Raw genomic sequence first — 26,785 nt, 5'->3', positions numbered from 1 at the left:
AGCAGAGAAAGGATTTAGTCACAAGGCGGCCAAGTGAGGTGATGGAGGACAGATAGTTTTCTTCCCCAAAGGCCAGGGGCTTGCGATATTTACAGGACAAAGAAGCAGGTCAGGGGAATCCCGGGAGGTCCAGTGAGTAGGACTCAGCACTTTCACTGCCAAGGACCCCGGGTTCAGTCCCTGGTGGGCGAAATAAGATCCTACAAGCCGAATGCCTGTCTCCTCCTCCCCCACCCCATCCCCCAAGCAGGGTGGTCTTAGGCATGGGAAAAGGACATTGGAGGCAAGAAAAAGGTGAGGTAATCTGCTCTTCAGAGCCACATCTGAATTACTTGCTTCTTCAGGGGACCCATGTTAAAAAATGGCACACGACAGGGGAAGGGGGCTCTGTTGTCAAAAGTTCATTCATCAGACACCTGTGCAGGGCCAGTGTTAGTATAAAACATGCACATTTTTGTGTCAACAATTAAAGCCAGCTTGATCAGTGGGGAGAAAAGAGATGTCCACCCCCATGTGCACTGAAGTATTGCTTACCACAATAGTCAAGATATAGAGACAGCCTAAGTGCCCATCGATGATTGAAAGGATATGAAAATGGAAGAGGAATATTAGTCTGCCATATACAATAATGGAATCTTGCCATTTGAATCAAGATCTAATGTACAATGGTGGCATGGGCATAACCTTCATACACTTTTAAAAAATAATTATCCATCTATTTTTGGTAGTGCTGGGTCTTCATGCTGTGCACAGGCTTTCTCCAGGAGTGGAGAGCGGGGGCTTCTCACTGTGGTGGCTTCTCCTGTTGTAGAGCCCGGGCTCTAGAGCGTGTGGTTTCCAGGAGCTGTGGCCAGTGGGCTCGGTTGCTCCGCGGCAGGTGGGATCTTCCCGGAACAGGGATTGAACCATGTTCCCTGCATTGGCAGGAAGATTTTTAACCAGTGGACCACCAGGGAAGCCCCAGACACATTTAGAAGGGGAGAAATGGGAGGCACAAAGAGTCACTGGTCCGTAGCAACGTTCAAATACAGCCAAAACCAAAATGAAATTTGTCATTCTTTTTCCGTCTCTCATTCCCAATCTCCACCCCCAGTAACTGTACCCTCTTCCCATGTTAGGGGAATCCCAGACTTTAAGTGCCCTGTTAGAAGGCAGAGACTATCTCCCTCCATATGAGAGGATACTTGCTTCCCCAACATTCTTGCAAGTGGACACAGTATAAGCCCACAGTGAAGTGACCACATACTGACTCTGGCTCAGGGGGTGGTGACATAAGCTGAAACAGTGAAGAATGTATTTGGCAAAGGTGGCATGAATGGCAGTAATGACACCCATTTGCCAAGGGAAGTAATGAAAGCAGTCCCAGCCTGGAACGGGGTCAGTGGTGTGAGTTGTGACATCTGTGCTCAGCTGGGGCCAGTGGGTCCGATGTGGGACCCATCTAGGAGGACTGTGGATTCTGTTCCTGGCTGGGTAGCTTCAAGCTTATTCTGTGGCTTTTCCTGAAATGAGATGAGTACACATACACACAATTTTCATTTATGTAACAGAAAAATTTGTATTCTGCTGTTTACACTAACGAATGAGTGAGAAATCCATTTAGGTAACAGTTTCAAACAGCAGGATTCATTGATTTTCATTATTTTGAGCTGATAACACTTCTTCAGCCTTCCACCTGGCTATGAACCTCAGGGTACAGAAACCAATATTCATCTCTAGCCCTTTTCTTCCCAGGAAAGTACAACTGTTCAAGTGTGGATTTAAGAGTCCTCCCCATTCCGAATGCCCTCTGATCACTGACCTCAGTTGTTCCCAATCTGGCTGAGCTCCTGGATCGCCTGTGAGTCCCTGTGATCACAGGTTCTGGTGGGGCAAGTTTCTACTGAAGGGAAAAGGACAAACGGAGAAGATGACCCATCCAACCAGTGAGCACTCTGAAGCCCACAAAGGTCTCAGAACTCTCTGGAGAGGGCTCATACCTCCTCGTATCCTTCTGTGGTCCCACTGATATCAGACTCAGCAAAGCAAACATGTAGATGCTGGAAGATTCTCAGTGGTTCCGTTTGTTTACCTGTCTCAAACTTTAGGAATCGTTTTCTTTATTAACCCATCAACCCTCATGACATGAATTAGAAAAAACAAATTCACATCCAGATTCTTAGTTTCAGTATTTCTCAGCACAACATGAAGTTAAGACAAAGGTAGAAAGGGCAAAGCCCCGCCTCTGCCGAAACAAGGGAGTCCAACAGGGAGGAGAACACAGGTCAGATGGGGAGGGGGCTCGGTGGGCAGGAGTGGGCCAGTCTCCCCACCTCCTCACGTTATGCTAATAGAAGCACAGATGCATTCAGATGCAGCTGCAGAAAGAGGGGTCAGGGGATCTGATGTCGCAAAGCAGGACTGAGCATCACTGTGAGAGAAAAGAATCAGGAATCAGTTCAGGTCAGTCATGTAAGGGCTGACATTCTCCACAGCCCCCCACATGCTCACATGTCTCACTCAAAGGTCCCTGCCGTCCAATGTGTCCCCTCTGCCAATCCCCTTTCCAATCTAGACCCTCCTGGGTCTCACCTTTAGGAACCAAGAGAGGCACATCAGAGCCCCGGTCACTGTCACTGCCTGGGGGAGAACAAGACCAGGACGTGGTCAGAACCCACAGGAAAGAAACTAGAGAAGGCACTTTGAGGAGGGTGAGCCCCCCATGGCCTTCTGTCTGCACCCTCACAAGGATCTCAGGAATCACCCCCTCCGTACTTACTTGCAGCCTGGGTGTAGGTCCGTCCTTTTTCACCTGTGAGAAGAAATTATCACGTGAGAGGCCAGGGAGAGACCGAGTCATGAGACCCTACAGGAACCCCTAGTCCTGGACCCCACAGAACTTTCTGGAACTGAGGTCAAAACTCATGCTAGGATCAGGAACACAGAGAAGGAAAATGTGTAAGGACTGGGCCACCAGCCCTCCTGGAGGTCTGTCCTCATCAAAGACCCCCCTCTGACCTTCAAGTGCTGGAAACCTGGTCCCCAGCTGGAATTAGGAAGGTGAAAATTTTCTTTCATTTTCATACATGCTTTAGAAAAACAAAATGTTAGCATCAGCTCCAGACTCCATGCGTGTGTGGAGCATACTTTCTAGTAACAAGGCAGGTAAACTACCTGGGCTTGAAACCCCCACTGAGTCAAGAAAACTCACTCCAGATCACAGCTCCAGCCACCACAGCCACCACGAGGAGAACCAGGCCAACAGTGATGCCCATGGTGAGGGAGAGGGTCTGAGGAGGTTCTGTGGAAGCAAGAGAAGAGGCCCTGACCTCAGGCTTGAGCCCTGAACTTGCTGAACTGGGTCCTGAAGGGCTCCTGCTTTATCTTAGAGGACGCTCCAGCCCCATCCCCCTCCTTACCCCATCTCAGGGTGAGGGGCTCCTGAAGCCCCTCGTGCTGCACACGGCACGTGTATCTCTGCTCCTCTCCAGAAGGCACCACCAGGGCCGCCCACTTCTGGAAGGTCCCGTCCCCTGAAGGCCTGGTCTCCACAAGCTCCATGTCCTCAGTCTGGTCCTCCCCATTGCGCTGCCAGGTCAGTGAGATCTCCTCAGGGTAGAAGCCCAGGGCCCAGCACATCAGGGTGACCTCATGCTCAGAGATGGGGTGATGGGTCACATGTGCCTTTGGAGGGTCTGAGGAAGAATCAGAAAATTCACAGTTTGTGTAACCTCCATGGGTCAGTGAAGCAGCATCATGTGACCATTCTGAGGAAGGACAGAACAGTGATTTTATCCCCAGCTTTACTGAGGTATACTTAACAAAAACTGTACACATTTAGAGTGTACTACAAGTTGCTTTGATATATATGGACACTGTGAAGGTAATTAATATATTCATCAACTTACCTTATGTGTGTGTCTGCTTGACAGGGGTGATGAGAATGATGAAGATCATTTTTAAAGTATACAATACAGAATTATTATTAACTATAGTCACCAGGCTGTACATCAGATCCCCAGACTTATGAAATTTTTTACCCTCTGAGCTGTGGAACATTCAGGACCATGGTTTTGAAAAAAGCAGCACAAGAGCCTCAAATCAGAGATCAGGGATGATCTATATTAGTCCTTGGAAATTTCTAGAATGAGAGACTAGGATAGGAGCTCTAAAAATGTGAGGGGGAGAATACAGACTAAAGGTCCTGAGTCTGGTGGAGGCTGAATGACTCAGAAAAGCTGGAGTCAGGGAGTTCTCAGGGTGAGAAGAGGCCTTGAGAGAGAAAGTCGTGGATCACAAGATGGTGGCCAGGGTCAAAGGGCACCGCTGACCAGCTATTTCAGGGATGGTTTGTTTCCTGCTTCTTCGTCAAAGACACTGGATTCCTTGATTGTCCTTGAGAGAAGTGGGGCCACTGGTGACTGTCTTGTACAGAATCTGAAAACCTGGGCGCATTTCTCCCTCTCCAGATAAGAACCTGGGGCGCTGTTCCCACAGGGACCCCACTTTCTTCTCCTCGTGGGAGGCCAGCTCCAGCCTGAGGGGAGATCAGGGCGGCCCCGCGCCCCTCGTACCTGCGCGCAGCAGCGTGTCCTTCCCGATCTCCAGGTATCTGCGGAGCGACTCCACGCACTCGCCCTCCAGGTAGTTCCTCACACGCGCTGCATCACCTGCCGCCTTCATCTTGCGTTTGGAGATCTGAGCCGCCATGTCCGCTGCGGTCCAGGAGCGCAGGTCCTCGTTCAGGGCGATGTACTCTCTGCCTTCGTAGCCGAACTGACTGTACCCGCGGAGGAGACGCCCGTCCGGCCCCACGTCGCAGCCATACATCCACTGGACGGTGTGAGACCCTGACCCGCCCCGACCACCCGTGGTGATTAAACCCAAACTGAAATGAAACTGGGTAAAGCCCTCCCGCCCCGGCTCCTCCCGGGTCGGGGGTCGGGCGGGTCCCGCAGTGTTGGGGTGACCCTCGGACCCGCAGACTCGGGCGACCCCGCCGGTCCCTGGGGATGGGGCCGTGACCCGGACCTGGGCCCGCGTTGCTCACCGGCCTCGCTCTGGTTGTAGTAGCCGCGCAGGGTGTTCAGGTTCAGTTGGAAAGTCTGTGCGTGGTCGTTGGCCTTTCGCATCTCCTGATCCCAATACTCGGGCCCCTCCTGCTCCACCCACCGCGCCCGCGGCTCCATCCTCGGATCCGGGGCGTCGCTGTCGAACCGCACGAACTGCGTGTCGTCCACGTAGCCGACGGCGATGAAGCGGGGCTCCCCGAGGCCGGGCCGGGACACTGCGGTGTAGAAATATCTCAGGGAGTGGGAGCCTGGGGGCGGGGAGGGGTGAGACCCGGCCCGACCTCCTCCCGGCGCGGGTCCCGGGTCTGAGGTGATGGGGCCGGGAGGGAGGAGGGGGTGTAGGGCCAGCGAGATGGAAGCAGTCGAAAACCTGTCCAAACTTCCATAAGGGTAGAAAAGAGGGGTCGGGAAGCAAGGGAGGGACAGGCCGGGACCCGGGGAGGGGGCGGGTCTTGGCAGGGGCGTCAGAGTCGCTCCGTGTCTGGGGTCCTGCCCCCCAGACTCCCGGCTGGTCCCTTTGCCCCTCCGCGCAGAGGCCGTTACCTCCCGACCCTGCACTCACCAGCCAGGGTCTCGGTCAGGACCAGGATCCCTGAGAGCAGCTGGAGGAGGGTTTGCGGCCCCATGACTCGCATCCTCTGGATCTGGGAAGAAGCAGAGTCTGGGCGGGTTGGTGGAGAGTTTATAACCGGGATCCGCTGACTGGTTTTTCTAGAAACCGGGTACCCAGTGGCAGTGAGAACTGGAGCCACATCATGAAAGTCCAGGCAGCAGGGCTAAACACAGGTTGTGAGAGAGAAAGTGAAACTCGAGAAGGGGAATCCCCAACATGGAGCGTCCCAGCCCCAGACACCACCCTTGACCCTGAGATCCTGAGCAGCTTGCCCTCCAGGCACCTGGGACTTTGCCCTGATCCCTCCCCTCCTGCTAGGTAGAATGTTGAAACTATCCCAAAATTGCACCCATCTCACACGCTTGCAAAGTAATGCTTAAAATTCTCCAAACCAGGCTTCAGCAGAACCTGAACCCTGAACTTTCAGATATTCAAGGTGGATTTAGAAAAGCCAGAGGAGCCAGAGATCAAAGTGCCAACATCCCCTGGATCATCGAAAAGGCAAGAGAGAAAACGTCTACTTCTGCTCTATGGCCTATGCCAAAGCCTTTGACTGTGTGGATCTAAACAAACAGTGGAAAATTCTTCAAGAGATGGGAATAGCAGACGATCTGACCTGCCTACTTCAGAAATCTTTATGCAGGTCAATAAGTTACAGTTAGAACTGGACATGGAACAACAGACTGGTTCCAAATTGGGAAAGGAATACGTCCAAGCTTGATATTGTCACCCTGCTCATTTAACTTACATGCAGAGTACATCATGTGAAATGTTGGGCTGGATGAAGCACAAGCAGGAATCACTTCCCAGGGTCCAGCCCCAGTTGGATCCAGGGTATCTGAAGCGTGGATGGCGAGGCGAGAGAGGTATATAGATATAGATTTATAGACTTAGAGGTATAGGGAGAGATAAGAAAACAGTTAAGAAAATAGAGGAGAGACAGAGGCTGATGTTCCTTGGTTTACACAGAAAGCTAATAAAGTCTCAGACAAGAGACTTGCTCTGTTCACGTAGGCCGCAGGCGTCCTCTCGAATAGCAGAAGGTGCCCCCACCTTGGGGACCTTCTCAAGTGGGTCTTAGAAGCCCAGGCAAAAAAGTGAACACAGAGAGCCTCTCCGCTCCAAGGGATCAGCCTGAAAAAGAGAGTAAGAGAGAAAGAAAGTACGACATGGGGGAGGCCAAGCTTGTGCAAAAAACCCATAGCTTTATTTTCAAAAGGTGCTTATATACTCTAAGTTTTACATAATGGAAAACGCAGAGTCATGCAGGGGCAGCAGTCCTGACCCTTATAATACCAAGCTTTCTTTCTGCATACCTTTTGGTATGCAAAAGTTCTCAGGTGATTTACATATCTTCTGTCCAAGAGGCCTGTTAACATTTTATGGCTCTTTTCCTTGATAAATGTTAATCAACCAAAAAACTCATTTTCCCTTGAAGTGTTTTTTCTTAAATCTGCATCACCCTCAAAGTACTAAATAAAGTTACATACTTATAGAACAAAGGTGCAGTGGGTTATAACAAAGAAAATACATAAAGATCTAATGTTGCTACTTGTTTTTTCTATATACCAACTATATTAATTAATGCACTCCCGGGTACACAACAAATAAAGGATATGAAAACTTGGCAGCAAGTATTGGCTCAACAATGAAACCTTTACCTGTTCTATTCTAATGATTTTTAACTCCTCAAAAGGCTCTACATTCCTAGAATATTTTAAGCTTCCTGTGCCTCTCACGGTTGGGAGGCTGTAAACAATCATATGCATAGTTGAAAAAGTCCAGAGAAACCTGTCAGGCAAGTTAGAAAGCATCAGAGTGGTTTGAATTGAAACACTCCAGTTATGCCCAGGAGACTTATTAACTAGAGCTCTAAGTTGATTTTCTTCAGAGAAAGGTGGTCGGGGATAGCCCCCTGTTAATGTCAGAAGAGTGTAGTATAGCAGACAGTAGACAGACAGATTTTGGTTTCGGGGTAGATGCTCGGGCAGAGGACCCCTTGAGACCTGATTTCACCTTGCCCTGTCAGGCTCTTCGGCATGACCTTGTCACGGGTGGGATCTCCCGTGCTGGCTCCCAGCAAAGATGGCCAAGAGAAATATCAATAACCTCAGATAAGCAGATGACAACCACCCTTATGGCTGAAAGCAAAGAGGAACTAAAAAGCCTCTTGATGAAAGTGAAAAAGTTGGCTTAAAGCTCAACACTCAGAAAACTAAGATCATGGCATCTGGTCCCATCACTTCATGGCAAATAAATGGGGAAACAATGGAAATAGTGGCAGACTTTATTTTTGGGGGCTCCAAAATCATGCAGATGGTGACTGTAGCCATGAAACGAAAAGACACTTGCTCCTTGGAAGAAAAGCTACAACCAGCCTAGACAACATATTAAAAAGCAGAGCCATTACTTTGTTAACGAAGGTCCGTCTAGTCAAAGCTATGGTTTTTCCAGTAGTCATGTGTGGATGTGAGAGCTGGACTGTAAAGAAAGCTGGGTACTGAAGAATTGATGCTTTTGAAGTGTGGTGTTGGAAAAGACTCTTGAGAGTCCCTTGGACTGCAAGGAGATCCAACCAGTCAATCTGAAGGGAAATCAGTCCTGAATATTCATCGGAAGGACTGATGTTGAAGCTGAAGCTCCAATACTTTGGCCACCTGATGGGACGAACTGACTCATTGGAGAAGACCCCTGTGCTGGGCAAGATTGAAGGCAGGAGGGGAAGGGGATGACAGAGGATAAGATGGTTGGATGACATCACTGACTCGATGGACATGAGTCTGAGCAAGCTCCAGGAGTTGGTGATGGACAGGGAGGCCTGGCGTGCTGCAGTCCGTGGGGTCACAAAGAGTCAGATATGACTGAGTGACTGCACTGAACTGAACTCCCCTCTGAGAGCTCTTTGTCCCATTGTCTCCCTGAGTCCTAGCTCTGGGGCTGTTTGCAATTTTGATTAAAATATCTACACAATCTTACAAATTAGTGAGGATGCCAAGGATAGTATTATGTGACCACATCTATGCATAATTTCCATACTACGAATAATACACTTTAAAATTTTTTGTTCGTTTATTTAGAATAATATTAATAACCCATGTGTTTAATGTGAATAACTATTTCCCAGAATAAACAGGGTGGTGAGAAGCATAGAGCTTTTACATTTTTTCCAAGTATCTTTCCTGTCTCTTTCACTAGAAGACCACTGGATTTTCAGGTTTGCATCTGCATTGAATCTGTTATTTTGATGGTAGTCTGTGAAAGTGAAAAAGCCCACACATAGGTAGGAGCAGTATTTTTTAATAATCTTTTCAGATAGTTGTGGATGTTCATCTTGGATCCAAAACTAAAACTGTACAAATTGTAGTTTCTCAAAGGTTTTTTCACAGTGGACCTGAAACAATATCATTGACTATTTTCTCTTCGGTTACATTAAAATCCATAAGCCTATTTTGCTCATTGAACATCTCTTGTACTAATACAAGATTTTTACAAAGTACTACATTGTTTCACTAAATTATACAGGTCTTTCTGCTCATTCATTCTTTCAATAATGGTTGTTTTCTATGAAAAAGAGGGTAGTTCAGAGCACACAGAATTTTTCCTTGGGCCATAGGACTTTGAAATGCAGTAGAAGTGCTCAATGTGTACTTTCCATGTCATCACAGAAGATACTTTTAAAATGTGTATTTAAGACTGATGATTAGGAGACATAAGAATTTTTAAAATTTATTTTTAAAAATTTAGTGGAGGAAGATGGCATCGGGTGGTGGTGGCTGTAGTGCTTCGGAGAGACTCCCTCCGCCCTTCCCCGGCCTGGAGTCGGAGTCCAGGGGGGCGGTCGGGGGCTCAGAACCCGAAGCCGGGGACAGCGACACCAAGGGGGAGGATATTTTCACTGCCGTGGCTGTCAGTAAGCCCCGGTCTCCAAAGAGAATTGCTTCCCTTCTTCCCATCAACAGTGGCTCCAAAGAAAATGGGATTCATGAGGAACAAGATCAAGAGCCACAGGATCTCTTTGCAGATGTCACAGTGGAGCTATCCCTGGACAGCACACAAAATAATCAGAAGCAGGTGCCAGCCAAAACACTCATTTCTCTTCCTCCACAGGAGGCCACACAGTCTTCTAAGCCCCAGCCAAGCTATGAGGAGCTAGAGGAAGAAGAACAGGAAGACCAATTTGATTTGACAGTCGGTATAACTGATCCTGAGAAGATAGGGGACGGTATGAATGCCTATGTGGCCTACAAAGTTACGACACAGACAAGCTTACCAATGTTCAGAAGTAAACACTTTGCAGTGAAAAGAAGATTTAGTGACTTTTTGGGTCTTTATGAGAAGCTTTCAGAGAAGCACTCCCAAAATGGCTTTATTGTCCCTCCTCCACCTGAGAAGAGCCTAATAGGAATGACAAAAGTAAAAGTTGGGAAAGAAGATTCTTCTGCAGAATTTCTTGAAAAAACGGAGGGCTGCTCTAGAAAGGTACCTTCAGAGGATTGTGAATCATCCTACCATGTTACAGGACCCTGATGTCAGAGAGTTCTTAGAAAAAGAAGAGCTGCCACGTGCTGTGGGTACCCAGACATTGAGTGGCGCTGGTTTCCTCAAGATGTTCAACAAAGCTACAGATGCGGTCAGCAAAATGACCATCAAGATGAATGGATCTGACATTTGGTTTGAGGAGAAGCTCCAGGAGGTAGAGTGTGAGGAGCAGTGCTTACGGAAACTGCATGCCGTTGTAGAAACTCTAGTCAACCACAGGAAAGAGCTAGCGCTGAACACGGCCCAATTTGCCAAGAGTCTCGCCATGCTTGGGAGCTCTGAGGACAACACAGCACTGTCACGGGCACTCTCCCAGCTGGCTGAGGTGGAAGAAAAGATCGAGCAGCTCCACCAGGAACAGGCCAACAATGACTTCTTCCTCCTCGCGGAGCTCCTGAGTGACTATATTCGCCTCCTGGCCATAGTCCGTGCCGCCTTTGACCAGCGCATGAAGTCGTGGCAGCACTGGCAGGATGCTCAGGCCACCCTGCAGAAGAAGCGGGAGGCTGAGGCTCGGCTGCTATGGGCCAACAAGCCCGACAAGCTGCAGCAGGCCAAGGATGAGATTGTAGAGTGGAAGTCTCGGGTGACTCAGTATGAAAGGGACTTTGAAAGGATTTCAACTGTGGTCCGAAAAGAAGTGATACAGTTTGAGAAAGAGAAATCCAAGGACTTCAGAAACCATGTGATCAAGTACCTCGAGACACTCCTGTATTCACAGCAGCAGCTGGCTAAGTACTGGGAAGCCTTCCTTCCTGAGGCAAAGGCCATCTCCTAATGGACCGAGGACACCAGAGCCACCTGCCTGACGCTGCCTTTTTATACACTGTCCACCACCTCTGCCGGGCCCAGCGATGCATCCTGCCCAGCCTGGACTTCACCCCTTCCCTCCTACCCCCATGACCGAGCTGTCCCCAGTCCCTCTAACCGTTACTTCACTTAGCTTCCATATATATTTTCTTACCTGAAAGAATAGTTTCTTGCTTTAAGCAAAAGTCCTATGCTAGGTGGTGGAATTAGGGGATGGGGTGGAGTATTGATATAAATATATAAATACAAATGTATATTTTTCAGGATGTGGTTAGGAACTGGGGATAACGTTTTCTGTTACTCCTGATGGTGCCATGAAAAGACTATGTAATAAAATACTTTAAAATCGGGAAAAAAAAAATAAAATAAAAATTTATTTTATTGAAGGATATTTGATTTATAAGTTAATTTGTGCTGGACAGCAGAGTGATTCACTTATACATGTGTACAGATACATTCTTTTTCATATTTTTTTCCATTTTGATTATTAAGGACAGATAAGAATTTTTAATGTGTCATTCTGGACGTTTTAAAGCAAAACTGATTATTAGTTTTCTTATTTTCTACAAGAAAGTTTTGGTGAAAATAATTACTAGTTAAGTTTGCTACCATAGTCTCCATTACTGCTGTTATACATCAAAGCAAATGTCAACAGAGTGAGAAGTCAAATAGTATCTGAGTGATGCTATGAAAGTAGCTTTTACTTCAGGGATCTCATGAAAGGGTCTCAGTGATGTCAAGCGTTCCACAGACCACACTCTGAGAATTGCTGTTCTGAATGAACCAGGGTGTCTCTCAACTGATCCTTGCCTTTGCCTCCTCTTCATTTTGGAAAATGCTTTTACCTGAGCTGGACTCCCTGCCTCCCCAAACTTAACTGAGGGCCCTGCCACTGGGCTCCTCTAGGAGAGAACTCACCCCCTAGAAAGTGATGCCAGAGAGTGTCCTCAGTCTGGGAAGGGAGGTCAGGGGACAGGTGTTTCCCTTTTGGAACTGGGAACAGTTTGTACCTGAAGGCGCCAGACCCACTCATAACCTAGTTTGATTTTGCTACACACTGACTTAATATGGATTCATATCCCAGACAGAAATCTGACGTAGTGTCTAAGAAAAATAATATTGGCCCTTTCATCTCATGTGGTCTAGTGCACCTGATTCGAGGCCCACAAATCATAAAGAGCAGTCCATTCCAACAGAACATCCTGTGGTGAAAGAATTGTTCTATGTCTGTGCTGTCCACTCAGTAGCCAGTAGCTACATGAGGCTACTTAGCACCTTAAAGTGACTGTTGTGCTTAGCACTTTTATTTAATTTAAATAGCAATATGTAGCTACTAGCTAGCATATTGGTCAATGCATATGTAGAATGTTGTTAATTAATCTCCTGTCTTTTTCCCCTAAAAGATCCTGTGTGACTCATCGGTTGATGCACGTTAAAATAATCTTAATATTGAAGTCATGGATTTGTCTGTGCAGGTCTTAGATATATCTTTAAATACAGCATGCTCTGAAAGTTTCTTTAATGTGTATTTTAACAGATAGAGTGTTCAGACATTAGCCAAACCATGGTTTATCACCTTAAGGTTGTGAGTGTTCAAAACTGCTCATCACTATATATAATCCTTGATCTCTTGGTGTTTTCCTTAACCTGGTAAACATAAGGAGACACAGAAGCCTTCATTTAGCCCAAAAGAAAGTGTTTATTGAATGCAACAGATATGAATACTTTGTAAGACTTGTACATAGTTGTAAAGTTGTAAAGCAGAATATTAGAATTCACCACCTTATTACTTTTTACTTACTGCTTCTGCTATACTTTCTTCCCAAATTCAGTCAGTTCTGCTTCTCTTCACCCTTGGACCCCACTCTCCTAGACAAAATATACATGAATTTTTTACACTTGTGGAATGAAGAATTTTATGACCTAAAGATTAAAAACCATCCAAACAGATAAATCTTTCCTATGTCAATCAGACACTCACAGGATACAAACATATGCCCTTATTCCAATGGAGACACATAAAAACTTTTGGCAAACAGGTAACATGTCTCAATGTTCTTCAGCCAAAGACCATCAGAAGCAAATCTGTGGGCAATCAAATTGGATTTACACTGGGTACAGTGAGGAAGATTACACAGTATCAGGGACAATAGATAGTATCCTTGTAAGGTGTTAGAACATATACAGCCAGGAATCCCCAAACTCTGAGCTTGGCCTAGTACCTCCTGTCAGATCAGTGCCAACATTAGGTTAGAAATAAAGTATACAATAAAAATACTGTGCTTGAATCATCCTGAAAGCATTCCTCCCACCCCTGGTCCATGGAAAAATTGTCTTCCATGAAATCTGTTCCTGGTGCCAAAAAGTTGAGGACCGCTGATACAGAGAATGTGGGCTTTGATTTTGAGAAGTGTCTATGTGAGACTGGCTCACTCTAGATTGGGTGTGGTCAGGAAGTGGGGGTAATTCTATGCGTGGGCACTTCAGTGAGCCTCTGCTATAGGGAGGGCAGACTAGAGCGAGGATAGAGCTGTGACTGGCAGGAAGCAGGGGTCTCTGGATCAGCACAGAGAGAGGTTTGGTCCACGGTGAGGGGCACCGTGCTGCCTGGTTGGTCTGTGCTTGTACAGAAAGCTGTCATGTTCTTGTTTTGTCTCTCTGTGTCATGCACTCTGATATCTTTGTCTGATGCTGATCTTCTGTGAGATGACTTATGTCCAACAGGAGAACAACACAGACGCGTGGTGAGCTCCAGCCCAGCTAGAGGACCAGAATGTACATCCTAGTGTATGAGCTGAGGGTGACCTGTCAAGTGTTTACAAATGTAAGGGATTTTCATGTAATTTTTGAAAGCAGTATTTACCAGCACTCAAGAGAATTGAAAAGATACTCAAGCATATACAAAAATAAAGAATTCATGCTCTTCCCGTCATTCCCCATTCATTCAAGTCCTCTAATCAGAAGCAAGTGCAGTTAGAAATTTCTCATTTTTCTTTCCGGAAAAGTATACTGTTCATTAATGAATGCTGTTAGATCAGTAAAAGAGCTCAGGCCACAGCCTGGGAGAAATTATTGTAAATTCACATATCTGATAAAGGACTTGTTTTAGAATATACATAGAAGTCTTCAACTCAACAAAATGAAAATAACTTTAAAAATAAAGTTTGAACAGACACCTCTTCTAGAAGATATAACAATGGAAATATATATGAAAAGATGCTAAACATCTTATGTTGTTAGGAAATGTGAATTGCAGAGACAGCAGTGACCATCACACCTGAGGGCACATCTACAGCCCAAGAACTGGTGATGCCAAGGCTGGAGCAGCAGAAGGACGCAGAGCAGCAGAAACCCTCACTCACCGGGGCAGGAACAGGAAGCGGCACAGCCACCAGAAACTAGAGTCAGCAGTTTCTAATGAAGCTACACAGAAACTCCCCATGCTGTCCACTGATCAATCTAGTATTTCTCCAACTCATTTGAAAACTTATATTTGCACAAACCTGACTCTGATGCTGGGAGGGATTGGGGGCAGGAGGAGAAGGGGATAACAGAGGATGAGATGGCTGGATGGCATAACCGACTCGATGCACACGAGTTTGGGTGAACTCCGGGAGTTGGTGATGGACAGCGAGGCCTGGCGTGCTGCAATTCATGGGGTCGCAAAGAGTCGGACACGACTGAGTGACTGAACTGAACTGAACTGCACACCAATTTGCATATCAGAGTGCCCCTTAAGTGTGGGCTTCACATAGTGACTTTCTTGTAAAGATCACAGGGTGAAAAGTGGGAAAGTAAAAATAGAAGTTCACAAAGAAACCTGGGAAACGTACCTTAGCCAGGGGATGAAGTGAACTTATTAGTCATATCCCAGTGGACAGTGCATCCCCTTGGTGACTGGAGACTGTCGCTCATCTCTGTGGTCCTCTTCCCCAAAACCCTTTGCCCCAGTCAGATCGAAAGATGTTCTACTATGTCTCTCAGTGGTACTCCCTGAAACATCAAAGTCATCAAGAACAAGAGAAGTCTGTGTGACTGTCTCAGCCAGAGGAGCCTGAAGGAGACATGATTCAGACTTAATATGTGTCTCTCATGGGATCCTGGATCAGGTTAAAGGAAAACTAATGAAGTCCACATAAATTCTGGAGTTTAGTAACGCTGTGTCAATATTGGCCATCATCAGCTGTGAGGAATGTATGATGGTATAAAATGTCCTCACAGAGTGTGGGATATATAGTAACTCTCTACTAACTATGCTGCTACTAAGTCACTTCAGTCGTGTCCAACTCTGTGCGACCCCATAGATGGCAGCCCACCAGGCTCCCCCATCCTTGGGATTCTCCAGGCAAGAACACTAGAGTGGGTTGCCATTTCCTTCTCCAATGCATGAAACTGAAAAGTGAAAGTGACATTGCTCAGTCGCGTCCGACCCTCAGCGACCTCAAGCACTGCAGCCTTCCAGGCTCCTCCGTCCATGGGATTTTTCAGGCAAGAGTACTGGAGTGGGGTGCCATTGCCTTCTCCGACTGACTAACTATGCTACTTGGTTGTAAATCTCAAACTATACTAAAATGAAAGCACATTTTAATATCAACTAGAAACAAACAGGAAATGGAAGAAGCGATTATCAACTTTCCAGGATGCTTTCATCAACGAGCTTCAGAGAGGAGACATGCAGAGAGAAGATGGAAATCTGAGATACAGGGCAGGGCTCCAGGGTCTCCTCTCCTCTAATCCTTGCTGTACCCTCGAGCCTGACCCCAGAGCTGCTCAGAAAGCACCTTCACCCCCTCCCTGGGCCAGGGCAGCCATCTCTGTCTGACTCAGACCACAATGCATCCTCTGCCTTCCCTGTGCAGAACTGGAAAGCAAAGAGTGGTCATGCCCCTGTGAGGCCACAGGGCTGATGACTGGACACCTGAGCTCCCCTTTGACCTCCTTACCAGAGAACTGCCCAGGCTCTCCTTAGGCTCCCAGCAGTGGGTGAGTGCTGTGCACACAAGCTGGTGTCCATCCAGTGTCAAGTTTAAAGCTTGAATTATCACTGAAAATACATGCTGACATGGACATTTCTCTCCCCATTAGATAACCAAGGACTTTGGCCTCTGAGAGGATCAGATATCAAGGCTATAATGCTAGATCCAGGATGGAGCCCACTAACACACAAGGTGTCCTCATTATCAAGGGATGGGACCTTGAAGCCCAAGTACTGTCACTTCTTCTGGCTACTGCCACACTTATAGACTCTTCCTCTCGGGAATCAGCTCTGGAACCTCCATTCCTAGGATGCAATAGAAGAGGGGAGGAAGAGGAGGGAGAGGAGATTCCAAAGTGCCTGTAAAGGTGGGGAGGCTCCTGGAGAAGTGCAGAGAGGCAGGAAACATTGACATTATGGGATGGAAGCCACGGGTGTGGGGGGAGGAACCAGAAAGGAGAGGGTGTGGGAGGGTCACTGAGTGGACGTGAGCACAGGGAGGTGGGGTCTGTGTGGGGAGAGGCACAGGGGCTTCAGGCCTGGGTGCTGGTAGAGGCTCTGTTTTCCACCCGGATGATAAACACACCGGTGTCAGCTCTGTAATTTGGTGGTAAACTATACTTATGTTTTCGGTATTTTTCTGAAATTACATGTATCAGTTGAGTTCAGTCACTCAGCTGTGTCCGACTCTTTGTAACCCCCTGGATTGCAGCAAGCCAGGCCTCCCTGTCCATCACCAACTCCCAGAGTTTACTCAAACTCATGTCCATTGAGTAGGTGATGCCATCCAACCATCTCATCCTCTGTTGTCCCCTTCTCTTCCCACCTTAAACTTTCCCAGCATCAGGGTCTTTTCAAATGAGTCAAATCTTTGCATCAGGTGGCCAATGTATTGGAGTTGCAGCTTCAGCATCAGTCCTTCCAATGAATATTCAGGACTGATTTCCTTTAGGATGGACTGGTTGGATCTCCTTGCTGTCCAGCAGACTCTCAAGAGTCTTCTCCAACAATACAGTTCAAAAGCATCAGTTCTTTAGCACATAGCTTTCTTTATTGTCCAGCTCTCACATCCTTCCAAGTATGGTGTGACTCAAGTACAGGTGGAAGAAGGTAAAAGAAAGAAGAAGAGCGCACAGGAGGTTAATGGAATTCCTTTCTTCCAGAGAAATACCCCCAGTCCCCACTTCATATACCCCCATACACGATGCTGGAGGAGGCGTTGGGGCAGGGAGGCTCAAGGAAGGGAGAGCTCTTTCTCAGCTCGCAGTCAGGGTTACTGGGACATTGTCCATTTATTTGCTAAAACAGTGGGACCTCTGTGTCAGAAAGACTGGCCCAAGAGATTGGGAAAAAGATCTGCCCAGCTGGTGGCTATGAAGTTGGTTCCTGGAGATCAAAGGACAGGACCTGGAGTGGAGCCTGGAGGCCACAAGGGTGACAAGGAGATCAGGCATGAGTCTGGGCCAGGGGTGCCCCTAACATTTTCCAGAAGCTGGAAAATGACCTTCTCCCTCGCTAGACCTACAGTCAAGGACACCAAGGAGGGTACCCCTCCTCTCCAGGCATCACACACCTCCCACCCTTTGAAGCCTCGAGGAATACTCTTCTGCCCTGAGTCCTAAGAGCCCAGGCCCCCAGCCTCCTGCCTCTTTATCTCCTTCGTGGACCTTACTCACTTCCCACACCAGGACAACAGAGATTAGCAGGGGTCCAGGGAAGTCATGGAGTGGCACGGACCCTCATCAGGGTGAGAGGTTTAGGTCACCAGAGCATAGACCTCAGTTTTCTTCCTGTCCCCAGCAGGGGGCGCCACTCCTGGCACACAGGAGGTTCTCCATCAGTTTCCTCCCTCCTGAAAGCTGTTTCTCAACAACTAATTATAGACTATGTTGCATTTACATCTCATTCCACCCTGCTGTGAATGCCTTGGTGTGTCACTCACTGAACCTAGTAAACAGCCTGACATCTAGTAACCGCATAACAAATGATGAGCAAATCAGTGTGGGGTTTTCTTCAACTGACTCATACATGCATAAAGTCTAAAAAGTTCATATGACATAAAGGGTTACAGTGAAATGTAAATTTCCTCCTCCATCCCATCCAAAATCTTTCCACATTCCCTCCATGCACAAAGTAAGTGTTACAGTTTAGATAGTATTCTAGAGAGAGTTCATTTTGTAAGATGGTATTTTCCATACATTCTATCTACATCTTTGTTATCAATTAGCAATATATTCTGAGACTATTCTATTTTTAAAATACAAATCTAATTCAGTTTAAGATATTGATAATAATGATTCTCCACTGCTGATTTTAAACATTTACGTATAGGAAAAATCCTTCATCTTCCCTAATAATAGAGTTTTTTCCTAGACAAAGTCACCCAGATTTACAATATACTCATTCTACAATCTCTCTGAGGCTGCTTGTCGTCATGGTTAAATTCTCGCCAATATGATGAAGCAGATGTAAATTTTTGAATTTTGATCTTCAAGGAAGAAACTTTTCCTCCTTTCCTGCTTTCCCTGGTTGCTCCCAAACCATGAACGTGGTCTTAGTTTCCTTGGTCCATGCCAACGCGGGCAACGTCCCAGGGAGAGCAGAGAGGAAAGGTCACGGGGACCTGGATGCCTGGACAACCTCGTGCTGCAGGCCGCCCTAAGGTTAAGGTGTTAGTCGCTCAGTGGTGTCTGATTCTTTGCGACCCTACAGACTGTAGCCCTCCAGGCTCCTCTGTCCATGGGATTCTCCAGGCAAGAATACTAGAGTGGGTTGCCATGTTCTTCTTCAGGGGATCTTCCCAACCCAGGGATTGAACGCGAGTGTTCTGCATTGGGGGGCGGACTCTACGATCTGACACCTGGGAAGCCCAAGCAGCCCTGCAGGGCCACCCTAGCAGCCCTGGAACTCCCTGCCTCACTGTCCTGGGAGACACACACCAGCTTCCTTCCTGTGAGACCAGTGTTAATGGGTTCGGCTGCACACAGTGAATTAATACATATTGGGAGAACAGGATTCCCAGGAGTGTGTGTTCATGATGGTCTGTTGTGAGATGAGCAGAGATGTATTTGCAGTGTAACCGTTGGCTCCTGGGACATTACTGTGAGCTGGAGGAAGGGAGAGCTGGGCTGGGGTGGGGGCAGCACAGGGAGCCTGGGGATGTTACCCTCCTCACCTTCCCAGCCGTGGAGGCTGACAGGGGAGGGTTTGGTCAGCAGGTATCCGTTTGGGGGTGTTTGTCTCTTCACTTTCCTTCCTGTCCTCTTTACAGCCAGTTTCCTTCACATTCCAGACAGGATGAGAATCTCTGCTGGTGGTCTCTTCCTCCTCATCCTCCTGTCTGAGGGCAGGGCCTGCGGGAGGCTGAGACCTAGAGAAGGAACTTCTTAGGTAGGACAGGAATGCAGGTCACTCATCCTCCTTCTGGAATCTGCTTCCCCAGCCTGGCCTGCACAGCCAGTCCTGAGACAGCTGACCACAGGTCCCTCATATCTTTTTTCCCCTTGATCCCAAAATGTACATTTATTAATCTCCTAAATGTTACCAGAGAGTCACGAGTCCATTTATGTTCCAAAAGTGAGTATTATACAGAGGTATTACTACCAGAGGAGGGAAAACTGGGCACACTTTAGATCTGCCAAGCACAGGATGACTTTGGGATCATCTGACCACATGGCTTCTCACAGAACTAAGGCTAGGAATGGAGACCAAAATAAACAGAGAGTTCAAGTCCAAGGTTTTGGATCTCACTCCTCACATATCCAGATCAAAATTATGTTCCAGAAATACTAGGGCAAACTTCCAGGTTATTTGGAATTAAAAGAGAGAACTTTGTAGGTAGAAACATAAAGGTAGGAAATGAAAAGAAAGTAGCTAGGCTGAGAGTTACAGTTGTCTCATTATCACTGGCAAATATCTTGCGAGTTTCTGCAAGAACCACAGGGGAGAATTAACTGCTATAGGATGTGATCACCAGGCTTGCATCCTGTAAGTCTTTGAGGATGACATTAACTTCTTTCATTATCCCCAGGACACAATATTGCCTTTAATACTCTGTCTTGGCTGAGTATTTTCCAACACCATTTTATATTCCCAGTAGCAGGTTCCATGCTTCCAAACTCTCCACATCCTCTCTGAGGATATGAATCTTGGTTTCTGGATTTTCAAGGAGGGGATGTCCCCACATGAACAAGCTCTGGGTTACCTTTCCTATTATAGCTCATAAGCTTGAGCAAACCAAAGGGAAGATTGTTCCAGATTTGGCTAATGCCCTAAGGGTAAAAACAACTCCCTCTGAAATATTGCCCACATTTATATTATGCCTAAACTTTTATTCTCTTGGTACTGTACTTACGGAAGCTTTTTATACTTAATCTATTATTTTTATTTGCTTTCACTGGACAAGTCGACCTTAAAACCAGGCAAACCATGTTACTAAAAATGGAATCTCCAAGGCCTATTTTTTCAATCCTGCTATTTTTCTGGCACCAGGGTAGTTGTCAGAATACAAGTCCATCTAAACCAATGATACTTTATGTCTTCTGTGAGCATTTTTATCATGTCATGGATCTGCTAAGACTGTTGGATTATTAGTCTTCATGGACTAGAGATTATAGCTTGGTGTCTAAGTTCAGTTCAGTTCAGTTCAGTCTCTCAGTCGTGTCTGACTCTTTGCGACCCCATGAATCGCAGCACACCAGGCCTCCCTGTTCATCACCATCTCCTGAAGTTCACTCAGACTCATGTCCATCGAGTCCGTGATGCCATCCAGCCATCTCATCCTCTGTCATCCCCTTCTCCTCCTGTCCCCAATCCATCCCAGCATCAGAGTTTTCTCCAATGAGTAAACTCTTCTCATGAGGTGGCCAAAGTACTGGAGTTTCAGCTTTAGCATCATTCCTTCCAAAGAAATCCCAGGGTTGATCTCCTTCAGAATGGACTGGTTGGATCTCCTTGCAGTCCAAGGGACTCTCAAGAGTCTTCTCCAACACCACAGTTCAAAAGCATCAATTCCTCGGCGCTCAGCCTTCTTCACAGTCCAACTCTCCCATCCATACATGACCACAGGAAAAACCATGGCCTTGACTAGACAGACCTTAGTCGGCAAAGTAATGTCTCTGCTTTTGAATATGCTATCTAGGTTGGTCATAACTTTTCTTCCAAGGAGTAAGCGTCTTTTAATTTCATGCCTGCAATCACCATCTACAGTGATTTTGGACCCCAAAAAATAAAGTCTGACACTGTTTACACTGTTTCCCCATCTATTTCCCATGAAGTGATGGGACCGGAAGCCATGATCTTCGTTTTCTGAATGTTGAGCTTTAGGCCAACTTTTTCACTCTCCTCTTTCACTTTCATCAAGAGGCTTTTTAGTTCCTCTTCACTTTCTGCCATAAGGGTGGTGTCATCTGCATATCTGAGGTGATTGATATTTCTCCCAGCAATCTTGATTCCAGTCCAGCGTTTCTCATGATGTTCTCTGCATAGAAGTTAAATAAGCAGGGTGACAATATACAGCCTTAATGTACTCCTTTTCCTATTTGGAACCAGTCTGTTGTTCCATGTCCAGTTCGAACAGTTTCTTCCTGACCTGCATACAGATTTCTCAAGAGGCAGGTCAGGTGGTCTGGTATTCCCATCTCTTTCAGAATTTTCCACAGTTTATTGTGATCCACACAGTCAAAGGCTTTGGCATAGTCAATAAAGCAGAAATAGATATTTTTCTGGAACTCTCTTGCTTTTTCCATGATCCAGGGGATGTTGACAATTTGATATCTGGTTCCTCTGCCTTTTCTAAAACCAGCCTGAACATCAGGGAGTTCACAGTTCACGTATTGCTGAAGCCTGGCTTGGAGAATTTTCAGCATTACTTTACTAGCATGTGAGATGAGTGCAATTGTGCGGTAATTTGAACATTCTTTGGCATTGCCTTTCTTTGGGATTGGAATGAAAGCTGATCTTTTCCAGTCCTGTGGCCACTGCTGAGTTTTCCAAATGTGCTGGCATATTGAGTGCAGCACTTTCACAGCATCATCTTTCAGGATTTGAAACAGCTAAACTGGAATTCCATCACCTCCATTAGCTTTGTTCCTAGTGATGCTTTCTAAGGCCTACTTGACTTCACATTCCAAGATGTCTGGTTCTAGATTAGTGATCACATCATCATGACTATCTGGGTCATGAAGATCTTTTTTTGTACAGTTCTTCCGTGTAAAAGACTTTTGTGTGGGTCACATGTAATTGATCAATTTCATAGATACTTTCCCTAGCAAATGCATGTACAAAGAAACACAAAAGTACAGTTCAGTCGCTCTGTCATATCCAACTCTTTGCAACTCCACGGACTGCAGCACAGCAGGCTTCCCTGTCCATCACCAACTCCCGGAGCTTGCTCAAACTCATGTCCCTCGAGTCGATGGTGCCATCCAACCATCTAATCCTCTGTCATCCCCTTCTCCTCCTGCCCTCAATCTTGCCCAGCATCAGGATCTTTTCCAGTGAGTCAGTTCTTTGGATCAGGTGGCCAAAGTATTGGAGCTTCAGCTTCAGCATTACTCCTTCCAATGAATATTCAGGGTTGATTTCCTGTCGGATTGACTGGTTCGATCTCCTTACATTCCAAGGGACTCTCAAGAGTCTTCTCCAACACCACAGTTCAAGAGCATCAGTTTTCTTGTACTCAGCCTTCTTTATGAAGTCCAACTCTCACATCCCTACATGACTACTGGAAAAACCATAGCTGTGACTACACAGACCTTTGTTGGCAAAGTAATGTTTCTGCTTTTGAATATGCTGTTTAGGTTGGTAATAGCTTTTCTTCCAAGCAGCAAGCATCTTTCAATTTCATTGCTGCAGTCTCCATCTGCAGTGATTTTGGAGCCCCCCAAAATAAAGTCTGTCACTGTTTCCATTGTTTCCTCATTTATTTGCCATGAAATGATGGGACTGGATGCTGTGATCTTAGTCTTCTGAATGTTGAGCTTTAAGCCAAGTTTTTCACTCTGCTTTTTCATTTTAATCAAGAAGCTCCTCAGTTCCTCTTCGCTTTCTACCATAAGGGTAGTGTCATCTGCATATTTGTGGTTATTGGTATTTCTCTGGCAATCTTGATTCCAGCTTGTGCTTCATCCAGCCCAGCATTTTGCATGATGTCCTTTTCATTATAAGGGACTGGAATGCTAAAGTAGGAAGTCAAGAAACACCTGGGGTAACAGGCAAATTTGACCTTGGGATATGGAATGAAGCAGGACAAAGGCTAATAGAGTTTTGCCAAGAAAATGCACTGGTCATAGCAAATACCCTCTTCCAACCACACAAGAGACATCACCAGATGGTCAACACTGGGATCAGATTGATTATATTCTTTGCAGCCAAAAATGGAGAAGCTCTATACAGTCAGCAAAAGGAAGACCAGGAGCTGACTATGGCTCAGATCATGAACTCCTTATTGCCAAATTCAGCCTGAAATTGAAGAAAGTAGGGAAAACCACTAGACCATTCAGGTATGACCTAAATCAAATCCCTTATGATTATACAGTGGAAGTGAGAAATAGATTTAAGGGACTAGATCTGATAGACAGAGTGCCTGATGAACTATGGAATGAGGTTCATGATATTGTACAGGAGACCATGATCAAGACCATCCCCATGGAAAAGAAATGCAAAAAAGCAAAACGGCTGTCTGGGGAGGCCTTACAAATAGCTGTGAAAAGAAGAAAAGCAAAAAGCAAAGGAGAATAGGAAAGATATAAGCTTCCGAATGCAGAGTTGCAGAGAATAGCAAGGAGAGATAAGAAGCCTTCCTCAGCAATCAATGCAAAGAAATAGAGGAAAACAACAGAATGGGAAAGACTAGAGATCTCTTCAAAAAATTAGAGATACCAAAGGAACATTTCATGCAAAGATGGGGTTGATAAAGGACAGAAATGATATGGACCTAACAGAAGCAGAAGATATGAAGAAGAGGTGGCAAGAATACACAGAAGAACTGTACAAAAAAGATCTTCACGACCCAGATAATCACGATGGTGTGATCACTCACCTAGAGCCAGACATCCTGGAATGTGAAGCCAAGTGGGCCTTTTCTAAGTGATGCTTTCTAGCATCACTACGAACAAAGCTAGTGGAGGTGATGGAATTCCAGTTGAGCTATTTCAAATCCTGAAAGATGATGCTGTGAAAGTGCTGCACTCAATATGCCAGCAAATTTGGAAAACTCAGCAGTGGCCACAGGACTGGAAAAGGTCAGCTTTCATTCCAATCCCAAAGAAAGGCAATGCCAAAGAATGCTCAAACTACTGCACAATTGCACTCATCTCACACACTAGTAAAGTAATGTTCAAAATTCTCTAAGCCAGGCTTCAGTAATACATGAACTGTGAACTTCCAGATGTTCAGGCTGGTTTTAGAAAAGGCAGAGGAACCAGAGATCAAATTGTCAACATCCGCTGGATCATGGAAAAAGCAAGAGAGTTCCAGAAAAACATCTATTTCTGCTTTATTGACTATGCCAAAGCCTTTGACTGTGTGGATCACAATAAACTGTGGAAAATTCTGAAAGAGATGGGAATACCAGACCACCTGACTTGCCTCTTGAGAAACCTGTATACAGGTCAGGAAGCAACAGTTAGAACTGGACATGGAACAACAGACTGGTTCCCAGTAGGAAAAGGAGTACATCAAGGCTGTATATTGTCATCCTGCTTATTTAAGTTACATGCAGAGAACATCATGAGAAACGCTGGGCTGGAAGAAGCACAAGCTGGAATCAAGATTGCCGGGAGAAATATCAATCACCTCAGATATGCAGATGACACCACCCTTATGGCAGAAAGTGAAGAGGAACTCAAAAGCCTCTTGAAAGTGAAGGAGGAGTGCCAGTGCGGCGGGGTGCGCGAGCAGCGCGGGCGCAGAGCGGGCTGAGCTGAGAGAAGCCGAGGGGGCGACTGGGGCGACTCCCGCGCGTGTACTCAGCTCTTCATGCTGCCTTCTTCCTCCCTCCCTCGTTTCCTCCCTTCGGCGCCTTCTTCCGCGCTGCGTGGCTTCCTCCAGACCTCTCAGCGCAGGTGAGCCCTCTTCCCTGAGGCAGTTGGTGCTGACTCTGTAACACAAAAGAACTTGCTGGCTGAGCTCAGCCTTGCTACTGGTGGCCAACATGTCCTTGAAGATCCAGAAGAGCCACGTAACCAACAAGAATGACCCCAAATCCATCAACTCTCAGGTTTTCATTGGAAACAGCACAGCTGTGGTGAAGAAGTCAGATGTGGAGACCATCTTCTCCAAGTATGGCCGTGTGGCCGGCTGTCCCGTGCCCAAGGGCTATGCCTTTGTCCAATACGCCAACGAGTGCCATGCCTGGGCAGCTGTGGTGGGAGAGAATGGGCGAGTGCTGGCCGGCCAGAGCCTGGACATAAACATGGCTGGAGAGCCGAAGCCCAACAGACCCAAGGGGCTGAAGAGAGCAGCAGCCGCCATATACAGTGGCTACAGCTTTGACTGTGATTACTACCGGGACGACTTCTACGACAGGCTCTTCGGCTATCGGGGCCGCCTGTCACCAGTACCAGTGCCCAGAGCAGTCCCTGTGAAGCGACCCCGGGTCACCATCCCCTTGGTCTGACGTGTCACAACCACCATACCTGTCAAGCTCTTTGCCTGCTCCACAGCCATCACCACCGGCACAGCCAAGATCAAGTTAAAGAGCAGTGAACAGCAGACCATCAAGACAGAGCTGACCCAGATCAAGTCCAACATTGAGGCCCTGCTGGGGCGGTGGTGGCGGCAGCAGCCGGCCACCGGCTCCCCCGGAAGACACAGTTTCTGAGGCAGGCACGCCCCAGGGAGAAGCACAGGCTCCAGACGATGGCAATGAGGAGGGGTTGCTAACACACAGCGAGGAAGAGCTGGAGCACAGCCAGGACGCAGATGCGGAGGATGGGGCCTTGCAGTAAGCAGTCCGACAGGAGCGATGGCCACCAGCAGGAGAAAGGCGTGCACTGTACCAGGCCTCAACCTGGGCACCCACCCCTGGATAGCACCCCCAGCGGGTCCCAGAGGAGAGCTGGCAGCAGGCACCACCTCCCTCACATGTATCAGCCAGTGGCGCATTCTCTGCAGGTGGAGTTATTAGCATCCCTTCCTCAGGTACCCTCCCTGTTGGTACTGCCCAGGCCAGAGGGCAGAGCACAGTCTCCCTACACTCTGCCTCCCCTCCCCAGGAAATTCCCAGGCTTGGGGTTTTTCTATAGGTTTGGAGCGGTGTGGGGCCCACAGGGAGGGAACCTTGACAATAAAGAGATTGGATCGTCTCCCCTCCCCCCTGCAAAAAAAGAAAAGAAAGTGAAGGAGGAGAGTGAAAAAGTTGGCTTAAAGCTCAACATTCAGAAAACGAAGATCATGGCATCTGGTCTCATCACTTCATGGGAAATAGATGGGAAAGAATGGACATGGTGTCAGACTTTATATTTTGAGCTCCAAAATCACTGCAGATGGTGATTGCAGCCATCAAATTAAAAGATGCTTACTCCTTGGAAGGAAAGTTATGACCAACCTAGATATCATATTCAAAAGCAGAGACATTACTTTGCCAACAAAGGTCCATCTAGTCAAGGCTATGGTTTTTCCTGTGGTCATGTATGGATATGAGAGTTGGACTATAAAGAAAGCTGAGTGCCAAAGAATTGATGGTTTTGAACTGTGGTGTTGGAGAAGACTCTTGAGAGTCCCTTGGACTGCAAGGAGATCCAACCAGTCCATTCTAAAGGAGATCAGTCCTGGGTGTTCATTGGACGGACTGAT

General features: G+C 46.8%; 2 protein-coding genes and 1 pseudogene across 5 annotated transcripts; 2 read left to right on the top strand and 1 right to left on the bottom strand.

Annotated features, from left to right (window-relative positions):
* Positions 1 to 2,414: 2,414 nt before the first annotated feature.
* On the bottom strand, positions 2,415 to 5,726 carry LOC120870505 (BOLA class I histocompatibility antigen, alpha chain BL3-7-like). Of its 4 annotated transcripts, none has more exons than XM_040250196.1 (7): positions 5,614 to 5,726; positions 5,030 to 5,299; positions 4,554 to 4,829; positions 3,399 to 3,674; positions 3,186 to 3,280; positions 2,759 to 2,798; positions 2,415 to 2,619 (listed from the first exon to the last, which is right to left on the bottom strand). In XM_040250196.1, the coding sequence occupies exons 1-7, from the start codon at positions 5,684 to 5,686 to the stop codon at positions 2,444 to 2,446; spliced, it is 1,206 nt and encodes a 401-aa protein (XP_040106130.1). In that variant the 5' UTR covers positions 5,687 to 5,726; the 3' UTR covers positions 2,415 to 2,443. The 4 variants fall into 4 exon arrangements, with proteins under 4 accessions (XP_040106130.1, XP_040106129.1, XP_040106132.1 ...); XM_040250197.1 differs by having other exon boundaries at positions 2,536 to 2,619; positions 2,759 to 2,806; XM_040250195.1 differs by having other exon boundaries at positions 2,415 to 2,806.
* Positions 5,727 to 9,415: 3,689 nt separating this feature from the next.
* On the top strand, positions 9,416 to 11,374 carry LOC120870500 (sorting nexin-1-like). Its single transcript, XM_040250184.1, is given in 2 exon segments — positions 9,416 to 10,119; positions 10,121 to 11,374. Coding segments are annotated over 2 exon segments (1,563 nt in total). The 5' UTR covers positions 9,416 to 9,417; the 3' UTR covers positions 10,982 to 11,374.
* A 13,639-nt stretch (positions 11,375 to 25,013) lies between these two features.
* On the top strand, positions 25,014 to 26,262 carry LOC120870518 (annotated as a pseudogene).
* The last annotated feature ends 523 nt before the right edge of the window (positions 26,263 to 26,785 follow it).

Source organism: Oryx dammah, unplaced genomic scaffold (assembly GCF_014754425.2).
Source record: "Oryx dammah isolate SB20612 unplaced genomic scaffold, SCBI_Odam_1.1 HiC_scaffold_11, whole genome shotgun sequence".
Lineage (NCBI taxonomy): Eukaryota > Metazoa > Chordata > Mammalia > Artiodactyla > Bovidae > Oryx > Oryx dammah.
The sequence above is the reverse complement of the archived record's forward strand: the minus strand, read 5'-3'. Positions and strand labels throughout refer to the sequence as shown.